The 13868-nt window shown below is 41.4% G+C and overlaps 1 protein-coding gene across 5 annotated transcripts in view; it reads left to right on the top strand.

Annotated features, from left to right (window-relative positions):
• Nucleotides 1–13868, top strand: part of LOC109299123 (pleckstrin homology domain-containing family A member 7-like) — a 273825-nt gene that overhangs the window by 85043 nt on the left and 174914 nt on the right. For all 5 annotated transcript variants that reach the window (XM_019519653.1, XM_019519652.1, XM_019519657.1 and 2 more), the window contains exon 2: nt 6463–6546. In XM_019519653.1, the coding sequence (XP_019375198.1) occupies nt 6463–6546 (84 nt within the window). The remainder of the gene's footprint in view (nt 1–6462; nt 6547–13868) is intronic.

Genomic DNA, 13868 nt, shown 5'->3' with positions numbered 1-13868 from the left:
GCAATAGAGCATTATTGTGCAACTTCCACAGTGTCTAAACTGAAGAAATCAAGCACCAGGTTTTTCTTAATGGATTGCTTAAAGCAACTGGTGGTTTAAAAGTTTATTTATTAAACAGGGATGACAGTGGGGAATGATTAATTTTTCCCCCTTTTTCCTTTTACACAATCATGAGTGTTCTAGGAGAAGCAGTTCTGCAAAATTGTTACATAAAGTGACAGTGGTACAAAATTGTGTATAAAAGTGTTGGTAAATATTCATCAGCTAAAGTACAATACAGGTTTTCCTTGCTTAATGTGGGTTCTGTATGTGCAAATTTGCTCTTATGCAATGGCTCTATGTATACCAAAAATTCTTTATATGTGAGGTAAATTCAGTCTTATACGATTGGTATGGTGGAATCCTGCAGTCATCTGCTTTGTGCAGTGCATTGTGCGAGTGATGCGCACTAAAACATAGTGGATCTGTGCTTCTTGCTCATTGTCTGCGATATGTGTTTCTGTAGTTGTCATCCCTATTATGGTAGCATTCACTACCACCCTGTGCTTGTGTGTACTGTCTGCTGTTGGTGAGTACCAAAATTGTCTTGTAAAAGTGTAGAAATGGGTCTGGGGGTCAGTACAGTCGAGGCCTTGGAACGTATCTCTGTTTGTTATATTGTAAAGTGGGTTCCCTTTATGTGAATTCAAGTTGTGCGATTTTCCAGGAACTCACGTACAGCATAAAGCGAGGGAAACCTGTAACTGCAAGCATGAAGAATTCTGAGACATACAGAAAGATATTTCACATTTAGAATGGATATTCTGAAAGGTAATAGGTTTCTGAATTTTTCATATATTATTTAGAACATCAGATTTTGTTTCAGTAGAATAGGAATGAAAGGACTAGTGGGATATGTAAGGATAACACTGGTTTGGTTCCCTAAAAGAATATAATTGCTGTTTTAAATGATGCAACCAAATGGCTCCTCAAGCTGTGCAGGACTCGGATTAATAGCAATTTATTTGGTAAACTAAGTATCCTACTTGCTGCTATGCTAGTGAAAATACAAGTGATTGACTGCCATGATTCAGGCTTGTTGGGCTTCACAGTGTCTCTGAGCAGCTTTGATGAGTCTCTTTCTTTGTACCCTGTACTCAGAAGTGAAAGGTAAGTTTCATGATAACCTCCTGAATATCTATACTATTTGATATGACATTACAATATGCTTGCTATGTAAACAGAACAAAAAAAAGCCTTAAAATATACTAGTATTTTTTCTTTAGCCAGAACTGCATATTGATATTCTTTTTCAATCCCATATGAAACAAGTCTATGTTCAGACAAGATGCTTGGAATTTATTAATCCAAGGAACAGTGTGGATTTCACAGAGGCTGTGGAAGCATTAAATCACTGGGTATGAAAATAGATGGTGGAAGCTTTGGGGGCTGATTGTATTGCCATTTCATGTGTAACTTGTTCCTACTTGCATTCCTTGAGCTCTAGGGACCTGATGAAGCAAACAGTTGTAAATTTATACATTTAGACATTTCAAATTAAAAAAAAACAGTTGTTATTAGGTTACTAGCTATTTTTTGTGGTACGGTGTCTGTTTTCAATTCCTTAGTACTTTTGGAGCTGCTTTTGTAAAAAGTTTCATCTTTTTTTTTTTAAATCTACCAGTGTGAAATTAATTTTTAATATTATACATTTCTTGACATAATTATGAAAGGTATGAGGCAAGTGTAGTGACTTTGAAACTTAATGTGCAATTTCTAAAAGAAAACAAATTAATTGGCATCCTTTCTCTTCTGTGATATACTTGCCAAAGCCAAACTACTGTTGGGATGATATATTTGACAAGAATGAGTGAGACTGGGACAGAATTTCATGTTTGTTATATTTTGTCAATGGGTAGAATGACAGGAATGATATATCTTCTAAAGCATTGCTATTCCTTCATGTTTGCAAATATATAAAGAACATTCCAAAAGTCATAGTCCTTTCCATATGATTCTAATCTTAATGCCATTTTAAACACTGTTCTTGATTTAAAAAAATAGTGAGGAAAATACTAATGGCTTGCTTAATTTTCTAAATGGTTCTAGTTTAGTTCCAATGTATAGTGTAGTATTGACTTTATGCTGGGTTGATAGCAACTGAAACGGACTATGAGAAGGTTATTTTACAGTAAAAGCTGTGTTATCCAGCACTTTACTGTCAGGAATGCTCTGTTAACCAGGATCTGTCCCACCTTGGCACTTCCGGTTTTGCTGCCACGAGCTGAGTCCCACTTCTTTCTCATGGACCACGTCCTGGGGCATAGCAACTTGCACAGGGACCCTCTCCCTGTACCCTGGCACACTGATGCCAGGGAGTGAAAGCCCTGGTGCACCAGACGTGGCGGGAGGGACAGCAGCCTGAACAGGCAAAAATGCCTCCAACCCATCAGGCTGGAGATAAGTATAATCGGCATATTTGATTAACTGGCAACCCCCATACCCTATGGATGCCAGATAACAGAGCTTTTACTGTATTTGGCTTTTGAAAATGTTTCAGTGATTTTACTCCATTCCTAGTGAACAGGTGTTGGTATCAAACAAACTGCTTTCACAATTATACCTTTGTCGGCAACCTTTGCAGAAGTTACAAAGATCTAATAAGTATTAAGACTACTTCAGTTTTGGCCTGGAGAGAATACTTCTAAGTTTGGAAGGAATGTTGAAACTGCCTGAACCTCATGACGAAAATAGAATTTGGCAGCCGCTTGTTTTATTTATTCAGTGTTTCAGTGTACATCTGTAAGTACCCAATCAATGCTCTGGACTTGCATCCCAAAATTAAACATTATAAACATACAAAAAGGACTACTCATAAAGAGATGCAAACCAACTTACAGTCTCTTCAGCAACCAAACAGAGGAGAAAAATATAATAACTATGTAGATAATTGGTACTACAGTGTTGCCATACAGAAATGTCAATGATTATTGAAGTAAAAGTAAAGGGATGAGGGATAAAAAAAAATTCAGTCTGAATTTGCTGTTTAGCTGTCCCACTGTTAAGTATTTGAAACCATTTAGAGGGAGGTGAGAAAGGGTACTATAAGTAAGAGGAAGGAAATGGTTAGGAAACAGTATGATGCTGGAATAGAAGCCCATTGTGTTGCCTCCAGTTTATAATGCCCTAAGGCTTAGAGATGGTTATAGTAGGTTGAGCTAAAACTCTCCTCAGTAATGTAGGGCCCTCATTGGCTGCTTTTGTTTGTAAGGTCATAGAAAAGAAAGACTGGATCGTACCACAGGAAGTAATCTAATCCAAATAGACTCTTGTTAGGCCTGCCATTGACAAGTCATGGTGAGGAATAGCCAGACTTCCCCTCAGTTTAAATAGGCCCAGAAACTCTTTTGAGCAGTTGTGGATATGAACTGAGAAGAGACTGAAACTCTTGAATGTCCTTTTATACAGCTTTTTCCAATTCTGTTTATATTTCAAGTTCAACATTTTAAAGGCTTTATCATCTCACTTTGTATACAAGGACTCAATTTTATGTATAGAAATTGGGAAGATGTTTTTGTTTAGGTAAAATAGATACCTCTGAGCTTGTGCCTGTGGTGGGCCAGTAGGGGGTGGTCCTGCCCTGAGCCACCCATCTCACTGTACCCAACCACCTTCCAGCCTCCCTAAAGCTGTCCATCATGTCTGGCCGACCCCCTTCCTGGAGCATACCCGCAAGCCTGGGGGTAAAGATGCCACCACCCAGGGTCTGGACTGATCCTGGCCCTGTGCCCCCTGGGAAATACAGGCCTAGCAGTCCTCAAGGGGTACTTAACCCACTGCAAGAACTTGGGGTGCTTCCCTCAGTCTGAAGCACAAATAGTGGCCTCCCTTAGTCAGCCAAACCAAGGGGGACCCCAAGGCATAATCTAGACCCTCTCCCAATCAATCTCACATGCTAGGTACAGAGAACTTTACTGGTTACAAGGAGTCGGTTTGGAGTAGGGTACAGTGTAGAGCAATATCAGAGAAATCCCTTAAAGCAAAGAGTGGCATGGTAGCCTTTGATTATGCATCTGTGCTACTGCAAGCTATATATCTAGTTAGATCTCAAGTAGCTTACTCATAAGTATCATCCAGAGGCAGGTGGAGATTCCCTCTGGAGGCAAGCAGATCGTTGAACATGAGTTTCAAGAGAGTGAGTTTCAGATGGTCCAGCTTCTTAGAGAGTTCTCATCATGGCTGCTGCCCCACCTCCTGGGCAGTCCTTACCTTATGACCTCATTTACCTGATCCAATGAAGGCCAGCAGCTGTTGGCTGCCAGACAACCAATTTGAAATGCATCACTGGTTGCCAGGTAGACTGGCAAGGTCTGTAGCCCCCTCCCAGTCATGATGACATTCCTTAGAACAATTGGGAGTTTAAGCCCCCACCCAACCCAGGTGTGTGAAGCCAGTCATGTAGGCAGAGGGAGCAGGTTTCCCCCTCCCTCAGGAATGTATCCAGCTCAGGTTACAACTCAGGGTTACCTGAAGCCAATGGGGCTAAAGGTGTCTGCCCTCTGCAGTGACCATGGTAACCAAATTGTCAGATAGGTCATCAGCCTGATAGCAGAGTTTGGGGAGAGACAGAGATGGCATTCTGCCACAGTGCCAAGCTGTTTTTTGAGGATTCCCATTTTGCCAAATAACTAATTTTTACAATTGTTAGAATACCATGTGGCTAGGTGTCACCATAGGAACATAGGACTGGGTATCACCATAGGACGTAGGAAGTCGCCTCCTGGGCTGTCAAATGCAGTCTCCTGAATTCAACCATATCTGCTGGGCCCACAAGATGATCCACACAGACCCCACAAAGCACCCAGAGATGAAGAAAAAACAAAGCCTGCAATATGCCACAAGTAGAGGAGGGATTGGGAGGTGGGGGGCAAGGGCACTGCCAATGCCTAGTTACTGCAAATGATAGGAAACTTGCTAAGTTAATATATTTTTCCATAATGCTGGGAAGAAGACCAGGTCCCATGGAAAAGAAGAAAAAACCTGGAAGAAAGCAAAAACCCTCATAGACCTTGCCTGTTTCACTTGGGAGAAGAAAATTTTTTTTCTGACATTATATCTGAAGATGGGTTTGGTCCTGATGGGGTCATGGGGTGGGGGGGAATCAAATTGCTTTAAAAAAAAAACATAATTTTTTTTGGCTCATGCAAATATGAATCATTTAATAGGTTTTCTTTTTCTTATTCTTGCATTACTAAGTTTGTTTCCTATATGCAGGTTATATATGAGGTACCTGAATAACTGATAAATATAAGCTATAATATGTATAATACATTATATGATTTGTTATGTTTGATTGTATTCAGATCCAGTTTTGGCAGTTACACTGTTAAATACCATTAACTAAAAACATTAAACAATGAAAAAGCTTAGTAACTAGACCTTTGGCTTATAGTATATCCATTAAAATTCAATTAGTCAGTTTTACTAATTAAATCCATTGATTTTATAAAGGCATTGCAGTGGTAACCTTTACTGTACCTGTTAAACAAAAAGGCTCTGTTTTTGCATGTTGCATAAGGCTTTAGAACAATGTGTGTAGTAGCTATGAGAGCTGATCAGAACATATTTATTGCATGACAGGATCTTCCATTTCTTATGAAGAATCCAGATTGCTGTGATTTACTCTGAATTTTTTTCTCTAGCAACTTGTCTTCAGAAACAATTTTTTTTGTCTAATATTCTTGCAGTAGGCAGTTGTGCGGTTATTTAAATCAACAAAGTACTAGACCTATTAATGTGCAGTAGTAATTCATGAAGAACAGCAAAACAAAGCATTCTGGTGGCAGGGCTCTGGAAGAAAGCATATAAAATTGGGCAAATTTAATTTCTATTCCATTTTTCTCAGATGAAATTCTAAAATATTTTGTGTGTAGGACTTGTAAAATGAACAAATAATCATATATGTGATACTTTGGGAGGATAAAAAAATTAAGATGCTAAATTTTAAGCAAGCAATAATGCATATGACAGATTGTCTTTTCCTTCCACAGGTTTCATTTAATGAACCCATTAAAAAATATAGTAGGATTTTAAGCCAGTGTTTCAATGACACTATTCTTTTTCTTGCACATTTTAAGGAACTTAATAAATTGCATTGTGTCCTTCCTGGGTTAGCATTAAATAACTTGGTACCATTAAAATTGTAAGTAGTTGTGAACACCAGGGTCTTTTTTTTTGCTGAACATTGCAACCTGTGCACTTTAAATTATGAGTTGGGTTAGCACATAATGCAGCATACTCCTGGCAGATTCAACAAGCCTGTGAGAAAGTAATTCAAAACATTCCAGCCCTTTAATACATCACAAAAATATATTCCGTCTTGCAATAACAACAGTAAACTAACAGTAGTGTTAATTCTGTTTTATTTAGAACCTAATTTTCTATTGAGCTTAGCACTTCAATTACTTTTTTTTTTTCTTTCAGTCATAACCAGCAGACCACCACATTTAGACATCCTGTGACAGGGCAGATTTCTCCAGAAAACATTGAGTTCCTATTACGAGAAGAGTAAGTCAATTCTTATCTGTGTTGAGAATTTTCTTTTTTTAAGTAACTTTGTATATGATATGTTATGAATTGAACTTTGCTTGTGAGATAGCAGGGAGACTGAAAAGGTACTCCCTAAATAGGGACTAGAATCAATAATAATACCTTTAAGTAAAAATAAATGCCAAATATACAGAACTGGCCTTAAAGTAAACAGTATAATGTTACAGTGACATCTTTATATTGTCTGCCAAAGCAAAAGTTACCAGTTCCCATTGTGATGGTTTATCTTCATATACTTCTGACTTTCTAGAATGTGTATGTAGAATCTTGAACTGGTCTGTTTTGATCTTGACCTTTGCCAGTAAGTGAATTTATAAGAAAACAGAGTGAGCAAAATTAATATTTTTTGAGATCAGCAGGATTGAAATATATATATTTTCCATTTTTTACAAATCCAACCACACTGGTTTTAGATTGGAACATAGCAAAACTGGCTTAAGATTAAAACATGGCTTAATTAAAAATCAGAGTGAGATGTAGAAAACAAGTCAAGTTTAAAGAAAATCAGTTCTAAGTCTGTTTGTGCTTAAAACCAGGAAGTCCAAAAATCAGTTTGGACTGATTCAAAACTAGAATATTTTTGACTGGCAGCCTGTGGTTTTAAATAGTTTTTTTCTGCCACTTAGACTGAGATGACTTTAATGATGTGAACTGGATAGCTTGCTGCTGCTTATCCTTAAACCAACTTGTCAGTTTGTTTGTTGCTTCTAGAATTGTATGTTTAAGAACATTTGCATTTAAGGACTTAAAGGGTGCATCTACATGAGATTCTTTAAGGTGCATTAGGATGCACGTATACACATGCATGCACTTAATATGCTTTAAAAATGGCAAATTTAGGCTACTTGCACCTAAATTTCATACCTGCAACCTGTGCACTTTAAATTATGAGTTTGGTTAGCACACAGTGAATGCTCTTTAATGCCTGCACATGTAGATACTTGCCTAAACCTGCTTAATGTGCATTAAATTTAGGTGCACTTAAATGCACATGTAGACACGCCCCTAAAAGCGTCTTAAATGGATCAAAATCCTTGGGTTGCTTTTAGACATGTTAGCTCTTATATTGATGCAGCCTGTTTTAGATGTAAGATTTCTTATAATTTCACATATTTTGTGACTGCTTACACTTTTATATTGACATGTAGGCCTATGGTGCTAAAGGCTGTATGAACATAAATAACGAGACAGTACATGTCTGCCTGTCTCAAGAACATGCAATCTGCATGCAAACTATTATATAACAAGTAGGTGAACAGGTGCATGGAGCAAAAGCAATCATAGTATAGTGGTCAGCATAAAAAATAGTGGTCACAGCAAACTGCATAACCTTTGTCAATTTTTTTATAGGCATCAGGGTAGAATAAATATTTTAGGAGACCTCCAGTGGAGGTCAGTGGGGTGGCATTGCAGATACGTCTGTAAGCTTCTTCCAGGCACCAGGGAAAAATTAGGAAGAAAAGTTAAGAGGTTCATGGAAAGATTTATTTTTAAAAGGGCATTCAAGACTGACATACTTTGCAAATGGAAATGATGGTTGATTTGACTCAACTTAACCCTGTAATTTTGAGTAAGGTAGTGAAGGACCTTCTAAGCTAAGGGATAAATCATTTGAATTTGATGTGGTGAAGAAAGAAAATCAATGGAGGGTTGAAGAGAGCAATGGGGTATTTATAGAAGCTGTAGCTAGGAAAATTATTTTTGCAGTGTCATTTTGATTAAATTAGTATGCTTGCAACATGCATCTTTAAGGTCTTTCATCAACTTAACCTGAAAGACGCATACCTTCAACGTGACTTGAGGCTAAGAAATACTATATCTGTTGTAAAGTGTTCTAGTCTTGCTCATTTCCTTGCAACCAAAGTATCTGACAACCCTTCATGTAAAATTGATAGCAATGGTGAAATCAACAGAGTACTTCATGGAATCTCTGAAACTTCTCCCATTTGCGAGAAGTGACTCTGCTTAGGGTATATGGTACTTTTGCTTTTGGGGATTTTCTTCAGGCAAGGAGTTAGCTTGGGCTCTTCGTAAGAACAAAATTAGTTAGCTGTGTTAGTCTGAAGTCAGATAGAAGGTAGGAAAGGATGGCACCTTATGTCCCCTCTATACATTACATTTATGCTGTGATTAATGTCTTAATTTTAGTGGAGTTTATAGAATGTTAATTGTGGCAAGTTTGATACATGTGCACACAACCTAAGGCACTGTCCAGTGGTAAACCAACCATAAAAATGTTCTATATTATACAAACATGGGCTGTGTATTTTGCAAGTTAAGTTGATGTAAGATACAGTGAAGCCAAAGGTAACAAATACAGGAACTGTTCTTGTATATAATGTATAACATTTTAAGGCTGATTTATCTGTTGCCTTAAATAAGACATGTGGTAGGCACAGCCCCAGGGCCAACAGGCAGCTGATTGTCAGCTCCAGCCCCAGGACTGCACCGCAGTCTTGAACTGGCCCCAGTGCAGTTTAGGGTCAAGACTGACAATCAGTTGACACTCGGCCTTGATGCTGGACCTGTGGGCACCCAGCTTTTATTTTCCCAGTGCTGTGGAAGACTGGGATTCTAGCATGCCCTGGACTGGCAAGTAGAAAGGGCAGGATTGGGATATGATCCTATTCCCAAAATCATACTGCCTGCTATGCATGTGTGGCATGGCAAAAGGCTCATTAGGATTGGGAATTGGATCCCACGGCACCTTTACATGAATGTGTGCTAGGGCCTTTAGACTAGTTTGTGTCTATTCCTTACATCTGATGAAACCGGTTCTTGCCTATGAAAGTTCATGCCTCTTTGAACCACTTAGTCTCTAAGGCTAGGGACAGACATTACACATAAGCCGGTTTCACTGATCAGAAACTGGTTTAAACCTATAACAGAACAGATGTTCAGTGCACGTAAACCAGTTTGAAAATGGCTGAAACCAGTTTGAGATAAATCTGGTTGAATATAGTATCAGACTTAACTGATTTGGGTGAAATGGATTTATGCAATGTCTGTCCCAGACCCCTTGCTCATTTAACTTAAACTGGCATGGGCTGGGTAGGGCTCTCTGCTCCACAGCAGAGCTGGTGCCTCTCCTCTGCTCCCTGGCTGGAACTCAGCAGAGACTTCAGGCATCTGCCTGGCCTTCCCCCTGCTACCCTCCTACCCTCCCAGTCCCCTCTGCCTTACACAGACACCTTTCAGCATTAGCTAGCAGATCACATCCTGGCTGTGGTCTATGCTGTGACAGATGGGAGAAAGGCAGAATCAACGGGTAGCTGCTCTGTTTTCTTATCGGGGTGATAAACACTGTGTTACCAATTCCCTGCTGGGCTGGTCAGAAGTGGGGGGTCTGCCTAATCAGAGCATCTTGCCAGGGCCTGACCACACCCCCCTCAGCTCAGAACTATAGAAGGGAAGGGAGGGCTGCTCTAGTACCCCCCAACTTCTAGTCTGAGCCACTGCAGGTATTTGCCTGCATTTCTGGGATGTCTGTTCAGTTACAAACTGATTCAGCCTAGCCAGGTTAGAGTAACCTGCAAAGATTGAATCAATTCAGGCTTAGGCTTTTTGAATGTCTGTCCCTAGCCTAAGGCTGCTTTTGGATGTGAAAAAAAATTAAACAAACTGCACTTTACTGGAAGAAGCAGCACATTAGTTTGACCCAGCTCTGCAGCATCTATATGAATTGTGCACTTCAGCAGGACTCTTTGGCACTTTTATCTAATAACTGATTCAATCAGCTATTAGATAAAAGTGCCAAAAAAGCCCAGCTGAAGCACGCAATCTATACAGACATTAGGCATGCACTGGGCTTGGTGCAGGGACATGTCAATTTAAAGTAAAGCACCATTTTGGTTTTGTTCGTTTTTTTACATCTGTAAGCAGCCTGTGATGCCACTGTACCAACTCTCTTCATAAAAAGGGATATTCATGCTGTGGGTGGTTTATGGTTTAGGCTAGATATCAGGAGGTGCTACTTCATGGTCAGGGTGGCTAGGATCTGGAACCAACTTCCAAGAGAAGTGGTGCAGGCTCCTACCCTGGGGGTTTTTAAGAGGAGGTTAGATGAACACCTTGCTGGGGTTGTTTGACCCCACTACTCTTTCCTGCCATGGCAGGGGGTCGGACTAGATGATCTACTCGGGTCTCTTCCAACCCTAGAAACTATGAAACTATGGTGGAAAGATCTTCTCAAAGATGAAGGTGTTGCAGGGTTTACTAAGGATAAATAGGCTCTGGAAATTTTTTCCATAGCCAGGTTCTATTGATCAAGAATACTTCCCTCCCACCCCACACACACACCTTTTGCATCTTGTCTTGGACTTTGTGGTGTGTCTTCTGTCAGGAAAGTGCAGCTGTCATCGTTCATAATTAGAAATTTGATCTTCAGTGTATCTGGGATACGATCCCTTAATTGCAGTTTAATCCAAATTGAAGATTAAGAACAACATCTGAAACTGGCATCAAAAGCCAACTGGGAGCTACTGGTGAGCCTTGAATACAAATCTCATGAGTTCATGGCATCCTGGGACATAAGATAAACCTTACATTGAACTTTGGATACAGTAAAGCCAACGGTGACAAATGCAGAAACTGCTCTCCTAATGAGGAGGAGGTAAAAGCAGATTTAAAAACTGTTGCTGCCTGGTCAGCTAAGCTTAGTTGTAAGAGAAATGTGACCCACAAAGGTTTGCCCCAGTTTAAATATGTACTGTGCTTCTTTGGTTGAGATAACTTGCCAGTTAGTGTTTCAGCATTTCCTCTTTTGGACCAGCTTCAACCTTGATATTGCCTGGGTCCAGCTTGCACCAGCTGCTCTTCATCCAAATGAATTTTTTTAACTGAATATTAATACAAGTACAAACACAAAAATGCAGAAGGTTCCAGACTAACCTGGAATGCTAACATCATCTATTCATTTTTTGGCATCTTTGTTTTGCTTGTTTTACCTTCACTTTTGATGTTTTGCTAAATAAAGAGTTTGGGATGTTCCAGATCCCAGAGTGCCAGAGTTGGGTCTCTTGTGTCTCCCATGATTTCGAGTAGGCAGTACAATTAGAGATGGGGGATGAACAATGCACTGTGAGAACTAATCTCAATAAATACTGTTGGGAGAGCTTGTCAGAGCCCAGGTATGCACTCAACACTGCTGCACTTTCCTTACCTGTTCCTTTGGGCCGCACCTTCTGCAGTACATAGGGTCACCTTGTCTGCACCTTTCACCATCTCTGCCTTGGAATAGACCTACCTAGGCTCCTTTTTGCTGGAGGAGTTGTTTGGCTCCTTCTGTTTTTTAAATAAAGCTATTTGTCTCAGGTGAAATCAGCATCTGAATTGAATTTCAGTTGCATACTTTTTGAGTTCAGAATTTCAATCCAGACCTATAGCAAACCAATTTAAAAGCATCGTTTCTGTATGTAAGTTAAGAGACATTGTGCCCGTCTCTGCTAGATGATTCACTCCCATGCCGCCTTTGCCTGAGCAGCTGGTATCCCCCAAACTTGCCTACCATGACTTTGGATCGTCCTTCAGCAAAGGGGGTCCCCTTTGAGGACACCTCCAGAGTTGTCACATGTCCTGGCAGATGTCCACAGGGCTCCAACCTTCCCTACATCCCGGCCATATGCTAATCTTTGAGATGAGTCTCAGGATCTTTTGCAGCTATCCCCTGTTGATGTCTTCCTCAATTCCTATGTGCCCTCTCTCACAGACGAGTGCCTCGGGCTCTGACACTGCCTTTGGGGTTGTCCCTTTCAACACCCTACGCGTTCTGTGACAGATGCTGTCAGTCATTGCCACGTTCTCACATGACCTTTCATCTTCCAATGGGGTCTAATTCCCCCAACCTGGTATGGCATGCTAAACTAACCTGTTTTAGGCAGGGAACTAAAATAGATCAGACCAAGAAAGAACACAAACGGTACACTCACCACCAGAAAACCCCATGCCCTGGGAACAACCCAAAGTGAAAGAAAAAAGGAACTAAAGACGAGACTGCAAGAGAAACGAGATAAAGAGAAAAAGAAGAGAGAAGAGGAGCAACCACAGGGAGAGTCCCGTGCTCCCCTTGGTCCTAATGCCCCTAGACTAGCATGTCCCCTGGGTTGGGACCTGCGCCTTCACCCCAGCCGGGGTTTCTTTCATCCCTTCCAGGATCTGCTGCTGCCCTGGGGTCACGGCACCTGCCGCCTCCAGCGGGAGCTCCCTCGCGGGCTCTTGCTGTCACTGCTGCCAGCCTCCCTGCTGGCTCCTTTGATCCCCGCCGGTCTTCCCCAGCACGGGGATCTCCCACAGCTCCTGCTGTCCCTCTTCTCGGGGTCGATTTTTACCTTCACCAGGTAACGCCTCCTCATGACTTCACCTGGCTCCAGCTGGAGATGGGTGTGGCTGATAAACCGCTCAGGCAGTTTCCCCTGGCGTGCCTCCTCACTTCTCCAGACCCCTGCAACAGGTAGGTTTTTTTTCTTCTTTTACTTTCGTCTGGGGTCTGCCTCTGGACAAGGCTTCCCCCTTGATCGATCTTGTGTCCCTCAGACAAACATGAAGGAATCTTGAGAAGTAACACTAGGTTACAAATATGTTTTCATGATATTTCCAGTGTAGTTTTGGAATACAGAACTAAAGTGAAACTTCTTGGCTAAGTACAGACAGTCAAAAAGCCTGAGGCTGAATCGATTTAGTCTTTGCTGGTTAGTCTTTGCAAGATGCAGAGATTAAACTGAGAAACAACTAGACACACATTTGCTTTTGATTCAGCAAATGCAGCCACATGCCAGCAGTGGCTCAGGCCAGAAGGCAGGGGGTGCTAGAGCACCATTTTTAGCATGTAGCCAGCATGGGCTGTGTGTTCGCTTTCTCTTCCTGCTGCCCCCAAAGTCTCTGGGATTTGCAGTCCAGAATCACAACAGCAGGACTCTCTTCCTAGTCCAGTCGCAGCCAGCAGTATCTTCCAGTAAGTTGGGGAGGGCAGCTCTGTACTCTGGGCAAAGTGGGTTTAACACTTCTTCCTGGCCCCAGACCCCAGCCGGGGTTTGCCTGAGGGGGGGAAGTCCCTGACTCTCCCTGTCCCCCCAAACCCATCTCTGCTGGAGCAGACAGACAGCTTCCAGGTGCTCTGGGATCTGTAGTCCACAGTTTTAGCCAGCAGTAAGTTTGAGCAAGGGGAGAGGTGTTTAACCCCCGGCCCCAGACCCCAGCCAGGGTTTGCCTGGGAGGGCAGTCCCTACCCTGTGCACTGGGCTGCATCCCCAGCCAGGCCTACCCCACCACCTCTCTTGTCAGCC

This window comes from Gavialis gangeticus, unplaced genomic scaffold (assembly GCF_001723915.1).
Source record: "Gavialis gangeticus isolate Ggan-Ray unplaced genomic scaffold, GavGan_comp1, whole genome shotgun sequence".
In the NCBI taxonomy this organism is placed as follows: Eukaryota; Metazoa; Chordata; order Crocodylia; family Gavialidae; genus Gavialis; species Gavialis gangeticus.
The sequence above is the reverse complement of the archived record's forward strand: the minus strand, read 5'-3'. Positions and strand labels throughout refer to the sequence as shown.